This window comes from Phallusia mammillata, chromosome 5 (genome assembly GCF_965637545.1).
Source record: "Phallusia mammillata chromosome 5, kaPhaMamm4.hap1.1, whole genome shotgun sequence".
Classification (NCBI taxonomy): Eukaryota; Metazoa; Chordata; class Ascidiacea; order Phlebobranchia; family Ascidiidae; genus Phallusia; species Phallusia mammillata.
Genome location: NC_137256.1, coordinates 13,210,886 through 13,227,286, shown reverse-complemented (window position 1 = coordinate 13,227,286; position 16,401 = coordinate 13,210,886). Strand labels below are relative to the sequence as shown.

Sequence of the window (16,401 nt, the reverse complement as noted above, 5' to 3'; positions counted from 1 at the left end):
TCGGCAATAATTTTTATTTTATTTTTTCAAAAACTTGTTTTAAAATAAACATTATACTTTTGTTGATTTTAAGTTTTTACTGTTTGGGTAAAAATTTGACCTTTTTGTATCAATATTTTGGGGTTTGGGTAAAAATTCGACGTTTGAATCCATATTTAGGGGTATTACCCCAAACTCAAGTATAAAGATATTTGGCGGGAAAACCAGTGTTTACCATGAAATGTAATCTCGTAGCGCCACAATATCAAAGTTTTTGACACACATCGACATTATACTAACCGCAGATGAACCTTCTTTTCTCTGGCTCACAGTTGTAATTATATATAGTTGCTTTAATTTGTGCTGAAGGGGAGGAGAGTTTTTGACGTTAACAACTGGCCAACAAAAGTATTGCGTACATTTACATGTTTTAAAGGGATTTACTTTTTGCCATTATTATAGTAGCCCAGAAAATGACATACTTTATTTTCAACGCTTTGGCACTAACTTATGCTGTCATTACCAATATTTGTTTCCATAAAATTCCTATCATAAACCTATTTTTAGAATGATTAATTAGATTTAGGTCAGTGTTTCTCACTTGGGAGTCGTGACCCCCAAAGGGGTCGCCAAGCACTTTTGAGGGGGTCACAAATACGCAACCCAACTTGGAATGATTTTATCCGTATCGTAAAAACTTTCCCTGTGACTTCTGTTTAGCATAGTAACTCACATGACCGTTTGATTTAGAACGGGCGCAACAATATTTGTGATTGTATACTTCTCTAATTGTGGTTTTTGGTTTTTTTAACATAAAAAACATGTGATAGAGAAACAGTTAGTGAAAATGAGCCACAAACACAATTTTAAGGTTTGCTCTCCTTTTGTTTTTAGTGTAAAACACAGAATTAAATCAAATAGAATTAAGCTCTCTAATTACATGTGGTTTTTGTTGATCATAACTTCTGTAAGTTCTAATTACATATGTGCCATAAACTCCAAACCATTGTTGGTCATTTTTCAATGCCCAATTTTAGATTTGGGATAATTGAATGAAATGCAAACAGTTTATGTTTTTAAGTGTGACATCATGTTTTGTAGTGTAAGTGGTTTGAGAAAGTGATTCATTCTATTCTGGATCAGAATGAATAAAAAGGATATATTTTTCTATAGCCTGTTTACATGCCTACATAGTTTTTTGGATTATTACAAAAAGCTTTGAAATTTGAATTGGAATGTACCAGAATCATCTGTACTTAAATTTAAAAAAGTGTTTCTTTGTTGCTTTATTTTTATTAGGAATCACTTTTTCGTACTTATAATCTTTAAAGAATATTTATTCTATTTAAAGAAATTTAAACATGTTTTTATTGCATGTCAGTGTGTAAATGTAAAACAATGGATAGTGCAAAAGGTGGTGGATGGACTATTTCATCTGAAAGCAGTGACAATGAGTTACCTTCCATTTCACACAAAACACACAAAAATAAACCTGTTGTCCACAAGCAATCTAGAGTAGTTCTGTCTGATTCTGAAAGTGGTGAAGAAAATCTTGCCCTGTACATACCTCTTTCAGAACGAGTATCTGCAAATTCAAAACCAAGTTTTACTGCACTGAATAACAGCACAAAAACAACAAACAATTTGTCTGTCAATTCCACTGACCACAGGGGTAAAGTTGGTGCAAAGCAGTCAAACAAACAATCCAACAAAGATCAGAAAAAAGCTGAAGTTCTAAAAAGGAAAGCCACTCAGGCTGAACTTAAGTCATTGAAACCAGAAGAGTGTTTGAAAAGAATTGTATGCAAAGTTGATTCAACAATAGCAGCAATGTTTGATACTGACCAATTAATAGCTGCACTTAACTTTGATTCTGATGTGAAATTTCAGGAAAGCCGTCATGCTTTTCCATCTGTTAGGTGGAAACGACTTTTAACTTTTTACCAAGCCAATGAACAACAGACTTTAACTGGAACTGAAACAATGCAGGATGAACCTGAAATGCTGGCAGTTATACCTGTACATGAGTTTGTTTTATTGGTTGATGCACACAAGAATGACTTGTGCAACTCTTTATCACATTGGGCATGTGAAATATTAAATCAAAATCCTGGTTATAATATGCATCTTGTTTGCATTGGTATCGAGTCATACAAACGGAAAATTAAAGGCAAAGCACAAAGAGAATATAGAAAGTTGGTGGGAAATGAAGGAAACAGTGTCAAAGATCAAAAAAAGGGAAACAAAAAAAATAAAAAAGGAGATTTACCAGAAATTTCAGTCAGTGACATTGAAGATGCATTAGTAATGCTGCAAATCAACTCCAACTTTAACACAATGTTTGTTGAATCTCTTGAAGAATTTGTGTTGCTGGTGCAGCAGATGTCAAAGTCTGTTGCTGAAGCACCTTACAAAAGAATGAAGAGGCAAAATGTCCAATTTATCAATGAAAAATCATCTGTCAAGGTGATCAATTACTTTTTTTTTCAGCAACTTAAACCATTAACTAGAAGGGTTACTTAGCACATATTGCCCTTGCATATACACTATAACCTATTTTAAAACATTGATATATTTCCTATGCTTATTTGATATTGGGTCCCATACCACCTACTGTCTTTTATAACCTTAGTTGTTTCTGCAAGCAGAAACTCATGGGTCCCCACACATGCAAAGTTGTAGATAATGCATTTCAAGAGATAACCATGTGAATGTTTAGTGTTGTAAGGTAAAACGCAGTGATCGACACTGGGCTTAAATACTAATACTATGTAGAGTACAAACTATATAAATTTAGATTCACCCCAGATATTGTTTGAAGTATAGTCAAGTGGGGTAAAAAAACAATTTTTTGAAACTTTGTTGCCAAACTTTTATTTTAGGCAACAAAAGGTCAGTTTTTCTTCCCAACAAAGCTGATAGGACTACTTTTGTAGTTATGTGACAAGGTTTTGATTTTACGAAAAAACAAAAAAAATATTTGACAAAAACTGTTGTTCTTTTTTAACCCGAAAAAGGTACAAAAAAAAACAATGTCGGGGTAAAAAAAAACAAGTGGACATTAGGACCATTTCAAAAAAAATTAAGAGGCAGTTGGAACTCCAATTCAATTATATGAACTAAATCAACCATCTAAGTCAAACATAAGACAGAAATTTCATTGACAACTCTGTTACAATCAATAAGCCAAAAAAACACGAGCCACATAAAATTCTTTGTTTTCAAAATTTTACTTTACAGCAGTTAGTAAACTGTTTGTAAATTAATAAAACGCTTTCAAATTGGTGCTAAGACTTTCCATGGCTTTGTACCTTTATTGCACTTCATTTATTGCCTTTGATTTGGTCTTTTTTGTCATTTACCAGTCTTTTGTTGGTATGCAACTAGGTTTAAATAGAGCTCACCCACTTGCTGACTGGTCATGTAACCTAAAACCTTATTGAAATAAAGTTAATTTTCTACCCCAAACTGCTTGAATTACCACATAATGATTTGATAACCTCTTTTTCTTACTTTGTAGCATTTTTCTTTAGGCCTGGATCCCAATTTGTACTTTTAGCCATGCAGGTATACTTTTTGGTAAAAATTTCTCTAAAACTGGGCCCCCAAAGCAATTTTATACAACTTTGGTTTAAGTACATGTTTTATAGGCTTTCTTTTTTATTTTCTAAACTTCCAGGTGACAAATAAAAATGTTTGGGCAAAAAAAATTTTTTGGGTGCAAAAAATACATAGTTTTTTATTACCCCATTCCTATAGAACCGTTTGGGGTAAAAACGAACAACAAGATATCTGAAAAAATTTAGAAGCTAGCCAAGTAGAGTCTTTTTTGTTTAATAGGTCATAGTTATGACACAACACAGAACAAATGTCATTGACACCAAACTTGTAATAAAAAATCTTAAAAAAAAAAAAAAGGAAAGGAAAGTTTCTAAAGGTTGTTGAAGACTTTTTAACATACGAATTTTACTACTGTTGTTTCAACCTGCGGAACATTGCCTACAAACAAAATCTGAGAATGGTTTATGGCTTATTTTATTGGTAGAGAATAAATACATCCTATGAAAAAGAAAACATTTAAAAAAAAATTTTGGTTTAGCTGTGAGGGTATTGTTTTTTTTACCCCAACTTCAGCAAAATTTTTTTTTACCCCATTTGACTATATGTCCTATTTAACGTTCCTTTTCAAAGAAACGAAGGAGTAAGTAGTGGCATATTGGGGTAAAACAAAAAATATATAGCAAATTCTACAAGCTGTCCGGTTTTCATTCAATTCGAACATTGTGAAAAGGGCCACCTATTTTAGGAATTAGTTGGTTAAGTTGTGGTGCTACAGGGCAAATCATAACATTTGAGAACTTAGTATGTTTAATAAACTTTGCAAAATTTCATATAATTGGGACGTTTTTCAAAAGTTCATTTATTTTAGGGGTTTAGTTGAATAAATGTTGGGGCTACAAGGTAAAACACATCAATTGAAACCTACAATTAGCATAGTCCACATACTACCCAAATTTTATCCAATCCCGACACTGTTTAAAAAAACTGACCCATTTTAGGGGGCTAGTAGGGTAACTAATGGGGTCCGACACACAAACTAAAAAAATAGGAAACCTCAATGACTCAATCAATAGTACTGCAAAATTTCAGCCAAATCCGCCAATGTTTAAAATGTCGACCACTAGAGGTGTTTTGAGCAACAACCGTTAATGTTTCTGACATCATAGGGCAACAACCCCCTAACTGCCATGGCACAAAAACGTTCACCAAGCAATCCACAAAGTCACAAACGAGTAACATTCAACTGCTTGCCCTTGTAACACTATTGAGCAACATATCTTTCGTTTGTGGTGTCCAGTAACATACAAATTTGTTTTTCACTTTGGGGGCTTGTGGGGTAAATGTTAGGGCTACAGGGTTGAACACAACAATCGACAACTGTAAATGGCATACTCTACAAGCTATCAAAATTTCAGCCAATTCTGACACTGTTTACAAACTCACCCATTTTAGGGGGTAGCGGGGTAAATACTAGGGTTTTTTGGACAAACAAAGTGCGATGCACATCTACATAACTTTATCTACCATCTGTAAAAGTTTCAGCCACATCCATCAAACATTTGATAGAAAAACAAGTCGGACAAACTTTGGGAAGAAAAATACCCATTTTAGGGGGCTAGCGGGGTAAATACTGGGGTTATCAACAAAAACAAAGTGGGATGCGCATCTACATAACTATATCTACCATCTGTGTAAATTTCATCCAAATCCATCAAACATTTGATGGAAAAACGAGTCGGACAAACTTTGGGAAGAAAATAACCCATTTTAGGGGGCTAGCGGGGTAAATACTGGGGTTTTCAACAAAAACAAAGTGGAATGCACATCTACATAACTATATCTACCATCTGTGTAAATTTCATCCAAATCCATCAAACATTTGAAGAAAAAACGAGTCGGACAAACTTTGGGAAGAAACAACCCATTTTAGGGGGCTAGCAGGGTAAATACTGGGGTTTTCAACAAAAACAAAGTGGGATGCACATCTACATAACTATATCTACCATCTGTGTAAATTTCATCCAAATCCATCAAACATTTGATGGAAAAACGAGTCGGACAAACTTTGGGAAGAAAAAAAAGAAGAAAAAAAAGAAAAAACAATTCAAGTAAAATCAATATGTGTCCCCTTCAGGGAAGGGGACCCATAATTAGTAATGTTGATTACAAGTATCTATTAAATTAAAATTCAAGAATTTGCAATCGGTAATGTTTCTTTTTAATCTGTAAAATTTAGCAGGTTCCATGTCAACAACACATATATAATACTGGTCATGTTCAAAATTTTTGAGCAGAGTAGTCCTGTACCCTAATAAAGAATTTGCAATGAAGTTAAATTGTGGGTTCCACATTTGGAGTTGTGACACACATAACTTTGCACAATTGCTACCTTGCAGATCGACACACGAACAGGGGAGGGGTCAAAGAAAGTTTGGAAGCAAATGCTGCTGCAATTCCATAACCTGAGCCCGGACATGGCCAACGCCATCGTGGGCAAATATCCGTCGCTGGGAAGTTTGATTTGCGCCTATTGCCGCATTACTAGCGCCGAAGGCGAGAAGCTGCTGTCAGAAATTGTTGTGCGCCGCGGAGTAGGAACCCTCGAGAGTCAACGTCGTATTGGTCCAGAACTTTCAAAGCGGATTTATAAAATGCTGTCAACTATGGATGGCGATCAGGTTTTGTTTTAAATATCGTGTACCCGTTAAACATTTTGATTGCGAAAAAACATGACAAACTTTGCCTGTCAATCATCTTGGATAGGAAGCGCTGACGCTCCAATATGTAGTAAATATGCGTCATCCGAATGCTATATTAAGTTTAAACGATGCGAGGAGAATTGCTAGTGTACAAGGTTCAGGTTTGGGAGACGTTAAAATGTGAAAAGGTTGCATGTGGTTTATCGATGTCTTCAATGCCTAAAAGTAATTTGACAGATTTCAAACAATGCGGAAAGAATTCGACATTTTTGCATTTTGAAAGTTTGCAATACTGGCACACTGACGTAGCACAACATGATTGCTTAGAATAGCAATGGCTAAATGTATTGGTGTTGTGCAGAATAGAAGATAACAGGTGCGAGGTTTGACGTTTGCATTTGGCAAGTCGGGAGGGCAGCAGGAAACCATGGGTGGCTCCAAATTTAGTGACCATCAAACTTTGGCAAGAAATTGATCTGCATGAGCGTATATTTCCGCGTAGTAAAGCGATCCCTTAATATTGCCTTCGCACACGACTTTTCGGAAGTCAGGCCACCGAAAAACTTCCGACGAGATCAGCTCAGGCAATTCGGACTCGAATCTTTCTTTTCGTGCAATTGGTGACAAGAAAAACCTTACGAGTGGAGGAAATCCGCTCGCAGTTGATTGTTAGTCGCGGAGGAAAAGGCTTAAGGGTAATTGACATGGGAATGTCGAGTAGACAAAAAACTAAATAAGGTGACAAAAACTTATTTGAAAGGTAGTTTTTTTCAAAAGTCTCATTGGTTCGTAAATATGTTTTTGTTATTCAGTAATCTACGAGAAATATTTGATACCAGTGTCAAACCAAGTTGGCTAAATTTGATACTTAAGCCCAATCAAGGACATAGAAATTCTTCCGCTTATTGCGAAGACCTTTTGTTTGTTAGCTTTTAAACGACTCAGGTTCCAAAGAGAGACAATGGAATTACGTTTAGTAAGCTACCAAAAAAATTTGATTGCAGACTGTTTTACAAACCAAATTTTATGTGAAAGGGAAGTCAGACTAAAATTACACGATTATATTAATCGATTGTGGAAAAAAATATTACCATCTGTGCCTAAAAGAAGCTGAAGACATTTTTATCCTTGTAGACAAACTAGCATAAGATAGGATGGCGATGGCACTTGATGATATGCTTCTTGAAAGCAACGGGTATGATGGATTGGTGGACGATGTAAGAATTTGCACAGATTTCGCCGACCTGTCTGGGATCCCTGAGTTGTTGTCTATATCAATTGTCGTTGGCTTGGGATTAATTGGGAATGGATTGGTTGCTTTTGTACTGATTGTGTTACGGGAACACCTAAAAAGTCGACCAGGATGGTAAGTTCAAAACGTTTTTAGCCAGAATCAGGACAGTTGATGTTTTATTTGCCTTTTATGATTCTGACGTGGAATTTTCCTGAGAAAATTTAATGAAGAAAATGTTTTGAAAATGGCATCACGAAAAAGTAAAGACCTAATGTGTTGTAAAATATTGGTTTAGCCTATTGAGTCTAGGCCCTATTTATGCGTAATTTTACATCGGCAGGCCCTTTGAGTTCCAAACTTAAAAAAACATAAAAGTTTTTCGAATAACTTAGAAGGCTATATTTCAAGTTTCAGCACAGAATTTCGCTAATTAGCCGATATGTATCTACTTAAAACAAATTGACAAAACACATGATTCTTTTGCCTAACTTCTAAATATTTGCAGGATATTAATTCAGATGATAATTGCAAACTCCTTGTATCTTATTCTTTTCTTGTGCACGATTGCCGAAGATGGAATTGGCAAATGGTCGATGAACGAGCTAGCTTGCAAGAGCCACACTTTATTTACTACCGCGAGCATCAACAGTGCTATTCTTCTTCTTGTGGTAAGATGACCAAAAATTGTATTTTCCAACAACTACCTTCGATCGCTACCTCAAACTCACAAACTTCTAACAAAAATTTGGTTTCATTGCAGAATAATTGTAGACTAATTATAACACTAACGATAGACACGGGGGTAAGAGCGCCCCACTAAGGGTTACTAACAAAAAAACTCGGAACAGCAAAGGTTAGCTAAATACCGATGGAGGGCGCAAAAGAGCTTCAAAGAATATTCGAAAGTAAAATTGTGTGAAAATGTTGTCTGATAGTGCTATTAGATCTGGAATGAGGAAAATAGCAATAAACCCAACTTACAAATTAAATAACCCTACATTTAGTTCGTAACCCTATCCCAGTCTCACATTTAAGAACGGTGCTTATGACGCCATCTATCGGTATTCAGTAAACGTTGTTTGTTGTGAGTTTCAATGTTAGTACTTCTACCCCTTACTATCGGAGAGACTTTTCGTTATTGTTTAGTTCTATAGTTCGTATGTGTTGTATTTCCATTCAGGTCGTATTTGTCATTGGCCCGAAAACTTGCAGTTTGGTATTTTGCTTTTCATAATGCCCACTGTCTTTGACAGATTACCAACATTGAGCGAACAATCACATATGCGGGTTCAAAATTTCCGCAGCGCATTTTCTCTGCTTGTTCAGCGACAGCAGTCAGGACGACTTCATCAATTTTGATCTGGCTAGCTTGCATATGTGGAAGTATACCACATTTTCAACTGGCATGCATTGACTCTTGTGGGCGTTGCTCACAGATTCATCCTCTATCCAGAGATCAAATCTGTCAGTATGTGAGTATAGGACCTGTGAAAGCTCTTGTAGACATAACAATGTGGGGCTTCGGTTAAAAAGTGAGGTTAATCTGTACATATGTAGTCATTTAGGCATAGTTGTCATTTTATGACAATTTGCTATAGCAGGTCAATTCAACTTTGATTAATTGCTCTGGTAATTAATTGGATCAATCTTCTGATATGAAAAAGGGTTTTGCTAGTAATGTTTGTTCTGTATTTCAAACTCAATCATAAAATTTAAAAATCGCACATGCCAGAATATGAAAAATGCAAATTGTTTGTGTGTTTTTTAGTTGCAACTTAATGAGACAGACTGCTCAGGATTTTTTTATGAAGTATCACGTGGTGAGCTCTACAACCAGTTTGGTGACGACATAAATCAGGATTATTTTATTGCACCACAAGAAAGTCAAGGATTTGCTTACGGAATAGACGACCTACCTGATGAATTTGTTCCCAATCAACGGAATGCTACAGTTCTATTTCCATGCCAGTTAGTCATACAGTCATATCCGTTTCTTTACAATCAGCATATTTGTACATTTATTTGGTGGCGCTAGAGAGCATCATAAATTATTTCTAGTCTCTTTCTCGCTATGGTGTTAGCAATTAACGGTAACCATTCTCAAAGTTTTTTACAATATTATTTTGTTGCCTACAGTCATGATGAGCCTCCTGGGTTCTTTCACATATTGTACGTTCGGTTCGTTTTGTTGTTTGTTCTCCCGCTCGCATCAATGTTTGGTTCAGCTCTTGCTTTATATCGATATAGAAAACAAGTTCAACCTATTATCAACAACCAGGTAAGTTATTTGTTTACAGGAAGTACATGGAATACTGACATAAATGCCTCGTTTTTTATTATCTTACGCTCTTTTGGGTACTGTTTTCCCTATTTGCGTCGATCAAGAGGCCTTGGCATAACTCGCCTAAAATGAGTATAGTAAAGTCTCAGACAATAATATCTTGCTAGTGTCACATTTTTAACCGCATAAGCACCTAAAATTTTACCTTTTAGAGAGACTCATCAACTGGGCAGTGGATGATGACAGTAATTGCATTCAACTGTCTTTTTCTGATCTGTTGGATTCCATATCACGTGATTGACATGGGACGGATACGTGGAATAGAAGCGTCACCTAAAACTTGCACGATTCTACTTCACTACACCAAGTTTAGTGTGGTTGCATATCATGCCGCTTTTCCATTTCTATACATGTGAGTTTTACCTCTTTAAAACCTGGATAACTATATAACATAAACGAATTGCAGTAGTAATTTGACCCTCAGAAGATGCATGCAATACGCAAGGTAGATGTTTTCCGGATTTAATTTAGGAATATTTAGGCATGCACTTTTACCATGTGATTTCTCATTCTGTTTGCTGTCGCATATTATGGGTTACCTAGTTTTAGTTACAATGTTCGCATTATGCAGCTACAACGATTCGTGTGATTTATTTCTCATACCACTCTTCCCTAGGTGTTTAACGAGAAATTTCAAGCACCAAATCCTCGCCTCATTTGCTACAGTTGTTTACTCGGTGGTGGAGCGAGCTTCTAAGACATCCGATTTCATCTCAATGAAAACAGCGGCATACTTTACCCACCGACCAAGGGAAAATACCGAAACTGCGACAGGGCAGTAAATTAATTGACACGCACAAGACACGAGATGGCCGCGTGTTCACACGTCACAAGAAACAGCTGACAATGCCGTTTGCAGCATTCTGGAATGCTGATAGCGGCCAACGTCAAACATGGATTTGTATCCCGCACCCTCCCGAACTGACAAGTGGTTGTGCTCGGACTGTTTTAAACTAACGTTAACTTGTGATTTATCATTAGGCTGTTGCAATTACATGAAAATCAATGCTACTAAATTTAACATATGGCTGTTGCAATTACATGAAAATCAATGCTACTAAAATAAAATTGAAAAGATAGAAATCAACCCCACAAATGTTAAAATTATTTAAATCGTGTAAAATTTTCAACAAAAAAAAAAACACATTAAAATTTTGAACGTACGACGTATATACAAAGAAGTGTGGAATAACATAAAATGCGAAAAAACTGACAATGTAGAATGCTCAGCGAAGCCAACAACAATAGCTAAGATTACCTAATGTGTTATTTGAGTGCGGAATTTTAAGCAGTGGTATGAAGCTATATAAACCTAAGATATAACTTTGGTTGAAAACGAACCATAATCCACAGTGCTACACAGTTGCAAACTTAGCAAAGCCAAGCACCGTACTTAAGTTGTTTAATATGCGAGAACACAACAGTAATATTTTTTGATCAACTAAACACAATAACAACGTCAAAATTAGCACATTAGCTGTGTAAGAGTGATTTCTAACAAAATAATACAGAGTGCCTGAAATACTTGCGCTTGATCGTACACATTTTAACTTTTTCACTCAATGCAAGAAAACATTTAAAAGCTTGCAGCAATTAATTTACACAGTTTTGATCGAAGCTCAAGACACAATGGGCGCCAGCAATCCTTTTTTATGTGGTGGCAAATTTATCTCGCCAAAACAATTTGTCATTAAGTCCACTTGTTTTTATCCGCAAATATTTCTTTTCATAAATATCAGATAAAATTAAACTCGGAAAATGTTTAAATAAAACATCTAAATGTTTTTTTTCGTGGGTGTTTTTTTCTTATAGCCCCTACACCCGCAGTTTATTATCAGTTAACTTATAGGTGATATTTAAACACTATTTTCGGTTGGATACTTTTGACGTGGTTAGCAGTGCTGAGTTGGTGGAGGGTTTAGAACTGGTCGGTGTATGAATAGTACAACGTGGTGCGGTGCTTATCATGATACTTGGGGCAACGGTGCTTGTGTTTACAACATCAGTTTCACAATTTACATCCTTTTCAATTAAAGAAACATCCAAGTTTTCCGTGTCGTCGGACTTCACTTTTCGACTTTTCAACTTTGCAAACGAGTTGACAGGATCAGGACTTAGTACAACGGGTTTGAGTTTTACTGCCGGAAGAGTCGAATTGTTGTTATTGAGGTTGCTTGCACCACCAACTTTTATTGGAGCTGCATTTGATGACGACGGAGCCTCACTCTTTTAAACAGTGTTACATTTATTATGCAAAAAATACACATAACCTGAGCAGGAAGCTATCCAGAATTTTTCGTGTCGGGCACAATATTTTTAAATTAGAAATTATTCCCAGTGCGATGTCGAAAAAAGTATGTAAAATTCCAGGCAAAAACCAACATACATAGATTGTTAAGACAGCGTCTTTCTGTTACGCCAGTTTGGTTGAATGTTAGTTACATGTAATAAGTTTTATGGCTGTGGTATATTTACTGTCTAGAAAATTTGCTAAAAAGGAGATCGGACACCTAACTCCCTGGCTACGTTAATAAACCTGCTGGGTTTAGTATTTCAGAACAGTGCTCCGTCCAGGAAAAATTATTCATGACAAATATCAACAGCTGTTTTCATTTAAATAAAAAAGGTAAAATAATACATATTACAAAGTGGTAAGTTTTTTTTTTCTTAACCAATTGACAAAAGGAGGCGGAGCAATGTTTTAATACATATAGCCCCAAAAAACGTCATATAATTCTCCTCGGGTTCTAATAGAAGTTCACATAGAAAATACTGAACAGGTGTTTCGTCCACCAGGTTGGATATTCAACAAATTTGTCGTTCAACTAGTGTTATGTTAAACAAAATACTAGTTGTTGTTTCAAGAACTTGTATTTGCTGACGTTTCGTCCACCAGAACGGTAGGACTTCTTCAGAGCAATGAACGAATAATACAGCGGGCACAGAGACGAAAATGTATGGAAACAGCGGAAAATGTATGGAAACCGTTCTGGTGGACGAAACGTCAGCAAATACAAGTTCTTGAAACAACAACTAGTATTTTGTTTAACATAACACCAGTTGAACGACAAATTTGTTGAAGAAGTTCACATATTTAATGTATTTTCAGTCATATTCATCGCCGCTTAAAGAGAGGCCTGTGTAGATTTTAGTCGCAAAGCTATGGTTAAAAAACTTTTTTTAAGTCTAGAAGAACCTACACGTTTGTCTTGGCAACTACGTTATTAAAGCGGTGTCGCACCTCTCTCAATTTGTCGTCGTACTGTTTTTATTGTTATTGTTTCAATTTGATTTCCCCCTAACCAGGCAAAATAAACTCAATAGCAACTATAGTTACCGTGGTTTTTCTGTTTGTTGATCCGATAAGAACACTGTCCAGCCTTGCTTGAATCTTAGCGAAGCTATCTTGGCCCATGTAGTCGATAGCACCAGACTTCCAACGTTGGTGGTCGCTAAGGGTGACGATTGTAGGAGAATTGTCCGCCGCAACCTGTGGTGCATCGGTCATGATTATTAACTTACAGGTACTGCATGAACATGGAGCTTAGTGTAATGGATAAGAAAAATTCTAATGTGCATCAGTTTAGGGGTTCAAAGCCTGAGAGGAAAAAGTATACCCTTTTAACAGTGGCTCAGGTTAAGTTGGTGAAATTAATGATACCTCCAATTATTACGCAAGCTTTCTAACCCTTTTTTACGATGATCACTAATTGCTACTGCCAACAATATGTATTAAATTAAAAAAGGAACATGCTTGATTTCATTCACGATGACGAAGAAACAACTTAAGTGCGATGCAGATACGGAAAGCAGGCTAACATAAAAAGAACAAAATTGGAACACATGCATCGACAAATACGTTGATTTAACATACAAACGGTAAACATTAACTTTGATCAATAACCAATCACCACTTCATCAGTTGATGAACCTTTTGACTGCTCAACCTGTACAGGAGCGGGGTTCTCACTTTTCTGTTCATTTTTTTCCGGTTCGTCACCAAGTAACACCTTGTCTAGCTTCTGCTGGATATTGGAAAAGCTGTCGACACCCGTGTAATCTATTTGCGCGTTTTGCCACTGCCGGTGATGAGCCACCTGTTGTTCTATGGCGACCTCCTGCGGGTCGCGCTCGGGCGACTGTGGACGCAGGAATGTCTGCGGCAAAGCGCTGGTCTGAAAGCGACATGCAAATAACTACACTGTATGAATGCAGACCTAGTGTCGTTAGTACGTTAAATATGAATTAGCTTGCGCTGGTAGTCGGCGTTTAGGAAACAGGAAACTTCATGACCGGAGACTAAATGCTCAACAAATGAGCAAAACGTGCTCTGATGAATAGAAATGTTGGCTCCAGTTAGTGTAAAAAAGTACTAATAGAAAATATAAACAGCTACATATCTACTTTCATGCAAAACTATACTACTTTGTGCATTGTAAACCTATTTAAAAACAACAGTGATGTGTCATTTGTAAATCAGTCAACATTTCACAACCTACAAATTTTACAGTACCATTCTATGTGGTAGGTATCAAGTGTTCAAGCTCGTAAAATTTAATTGAAAACAAAAAGTGCAATAAACCTATACATATACAGAAAATGACTAAGCATTTTCAGAAACAAGCAGGCAGCAGAAAAGACCAGAACTAAACAAGTGCCAATAAAAAAACTGCCAATTTGTGCAAAAAGAAAAAAAACGTCACCAAGTTGTCCAACAATATCACCAAAACCATAAAACCACAGCAATCTACCTCATGTTCAATAACATTAGTGTTAGAAGTGTGAGAGTGGAATGAAATGTGTTGGGTGCAGTCAGCTGAAACTTCACTGCACACTGGTTCAACCTTTTCTGAGTCTTGAAACTGCTTCATTGCTTGGGTCAGTTGGCGCCACCATTGCAACAGAAATGCTTGTTCATGTATACCTTGAAAAAGATGATAATTACCCAGTCTAAACTATGGCTAACAGACCTTTGAGTATATGCTACTTTTATATTTTCATTACAAACAGAAACAAATTTCTTTTAAATTAGATTTGAAAGCTATTTTGTACAAAGTAATGTTTAGTTATTGGTACCTGGGCCATCCATTTGCTGTATGGAATCAGTCTCTGCACTGTATTTATGATGCCATGGTTTAACTTGCCCAAGGAAATGTACTACTTTGGTATCTTTTCCAAACCTGTTGAAATAATGAGCTATAAAAATGAGCAGTCATGTCACCCAAAGCAGAAAAAAATGTGGACAGAAAAAACACACCTAGCAAAAGCAGGGGAATAAGTGTATGTAGATGTACTGTGCATGTTGTACAAAAATGACAAACGCTTTCTTTCATCAGAAGTTCTCCACTGATTAAAATATGTATTGAGCAATCCCTGGTCTCCACCTTAATTTAAAGAAGGCAATGTGATTATTTTATGCTACACAAATTTTTGAATTTGACTCCTACCATCAAAACTTCCCTCCTCTTCAGCAAGTTGAATTAAAGCCATGTAGGTCTCATAGGACGGTTCATATACAAAGACACCTGAATTAAACATATCTGGCCATCCTGCATCAGGGGCGGCAGAAAGTTCTTGATGATCAAACAATTCATCAATGTTGGTTAAAACCTGTCAAGCGAAAGTAAAACTAAATTCAAAACATCCAATGTAAACATACGAGTTCTATCTCATACCATTGTGTCTGCATCCATAAAGACACACTTGTTGTACTGAGTTAGATTCCAACAATGTAGTTTTGTAAAGGTAATACCTAATTCCGGACGTTTCAAAAGTGCCAAATTTGCTGCGTCTTTACTATCGAGAACATTCACACAAAAAATTTGATCAAAAAACTTGTCCAACATTGCTCTGAAAACAAATACCAGTTTAATGTCACACCTCTTTTGAACACAGCATGCTTAAATCTTTATTTAGAGGTTTACGGCATATATATATAAACCTGGCTTCTGGTGAAACTTGTGGTGTGATCAATATGGTTATTTCCTTCTGTGTGCAGCAATTTCGAAGAGACTGTGCTAACACTATTGCACTTCGGCAATAAGTGTCGTTAGTAGCAAGTGTAACAAACGCTTCTGCAATTAATCATACAAATAAGTAACATTCAAATAATGGTTCAAGTGATTAATAATTTGTAAAAAGTGAGTCAACACATACCTTTTCCCATTATTCTGTCACGAAGTTTTCCACAATAAAACAAAAACACAACAATTCCAAATGGCCTATGACCTAAAAACACTTTTATAGAACACCAGGCCTAAAAATAGTGGTATGTTTGAGAGCTACACGATATTCTTATCAGCACATCACGTACATTCCATAGGAACACATGAGTCTATACATGCCATCCACCACCACGAGTCCACGACAGCTGCATTACATCACGCACCGATGCCGGTACAAAACCGCCACCGACCTTCCCTGCACTCCGGCAAACACGCGACGCACTCAGGCGTGGCAAATAATTTTTCGTGGCGTTTAATTTAATTTTTCCGAATTTCTCACTTTTATTTAACAAAAAAGTGTTGTTTAGTGACCTATATCGTAAAAAGACTAATTTTGTTCTGACTCGCTAAGTACTGGTAATA

The 16,401-nt window shown here is 36.2% G+C and overlaps 3 protein-coding genes across 6 annotated transcripts; 2 read left to right on the top strand and 1 right to left on the bottom strand.

The window, feature by feature from the left end:
* The first annotated feature begins 1,277 nt into the window (after positions 1-1,277).
* On the top strand, positions 1,278-6,290 carry LOC145228559 (structure-specific endonuclease subunit EME1-like). Its single transcript, XM_080093646.1, has 2 exons — positions 1,278-2,445; positions 5,937-6,290. The coding sequence occupies exons 1-2, from the start codon at positions 1,354-1,356 to the stop codon at positions 6,228-6,230; spliced, it is 1,386 nt and encodes a 461-aa protein (XP_079949772.1). The 5' UTR covers positions 1,278-1,353; the 3' UTR covers positions 6,231-6,290.
* A 132-nt stretch (positions 6,291-6,422) lies between these two features.
* Positions 6,423-10,857, top strand: LOC145228560 (atypical chemokine receptor 3-like). Its single transcript, XM_080093647.1, has 7 exons — positions 6,423-7,605; positions 7,979-8,141; positions 8,727-8,945; positions 9,242-9,441; positions 9,610-9,751; positions 9,967-10,166; positions 10,431-10,857. The coding sequence occupies exons 1-7, from the start codon at positions 7,394-7,396 to the stop codon at positions 10,594-10,596; spliced, it is 1,302 nt and encodes a 433-aa protein (XP_079949773.1). The 5' UTR covers positions 6,423-7,393; the 3' UTR covers positions 10,597-10,857.
* A 34-nt stretch (positions 10,858-10,891) lies between these two features.
* LOC145228558 (glycogenin-1-like) lies at positions 10,892-16,210 on the bottom strand. 4 transcript variants are annotated; one of them, XM_080093642.1, is made up of 10 exons: positions 15,971-16,210; positions 15,756-15,888; positions 15,490-15,664; positions 15,262-15,424; positions 15,072-15,198; positions 14,891-14,994; positions 14,566-14,738; positions 13,726-13,989; positions 13,152-13,304; positions 10,892-12,040 (listed from the first exon to the last, which is right to left on the bottom strand). In XM_080093642.1, the coding sequence occupies exons 1-10, from the start codon at positions 15,978-15,980 to the stop codon at positions 11,678-11,680; spliced, it is 1,665 nt and encodes a 554-aa protein (XP_079949768.1). In that variant the 5' UTR covers positions 15,981-16,210; the 3' UTR covers positions 10,892-11,677. The 4 variants fall into 4 exon arrangements, with proteins under 4 accessions (XP_079949768.1, XP_079949769.1, XP_079949770.1 ...); XM_080093643.1 differs by having other exon boundaries at positions 14,659-14,738; positions 15,971-16,209; XM_080093644.1 differs by lacking the exon at positions 13,726-13,989 and having other exon boundaries at positions 15,971-16,209.
* Positions 16,211-16,401: the final 191 nt, after the last annotated feature.

Bases quoted from the DNA above. Each gene is read 5' to 3' on its own strand.
- LOC145228559 (XM_080093646.1), top strand. From the start codon at position 1,354: ATGTCAGTGTGTAAATGTAAAACAATGGATAGTGCAAAAGGTGGTGGA. The intron at 2,446-5,936 runs GTGATCAATTAC...GCTACCTTGCAG, and splicing joins ATGAAAAATCATCTGTCAAG to ATCGACACACGAACAGGGGA.
- LOC145228560 (XM_080093647.1), top strand. From the start codon at position 7,394: ATGGCGATGGCACTTGATGATATGCTTCTTGAAAGCAACGGGTATGAT. The intron at 8,946-9,241 runs GTGAGTATAGGA...TGTGTTTTTTAG, and splicing joins GAGATCAAATCTGTCAGTAT to TTGCAACTTAATGAGACAGA. The intron at 9,752-9,966 runs GTAAGTTATTTG...TTTACCTTTTAG, and splicing joins AACCTATTATCAACAACCAG to AGAGACTCATCAACTGGGCA.
- LOC145228558 (XM_080093642.1), bottom strand. The intron at 15,665-15,755 runs GTTTATATATAT...ATTTGTTTTCAG, and splicing joins CAAGTTTCACCAGAAGCCAG to AGCAATGTTGGACAAGTTTT. The intron at 13,990-14,565 runs GTAGATTGCTGT...TGTCGCTTTCAG, and splicing joins CTAATGTTATTGAACATGAG to ACCAGCGCTTTGCCGCAGAC.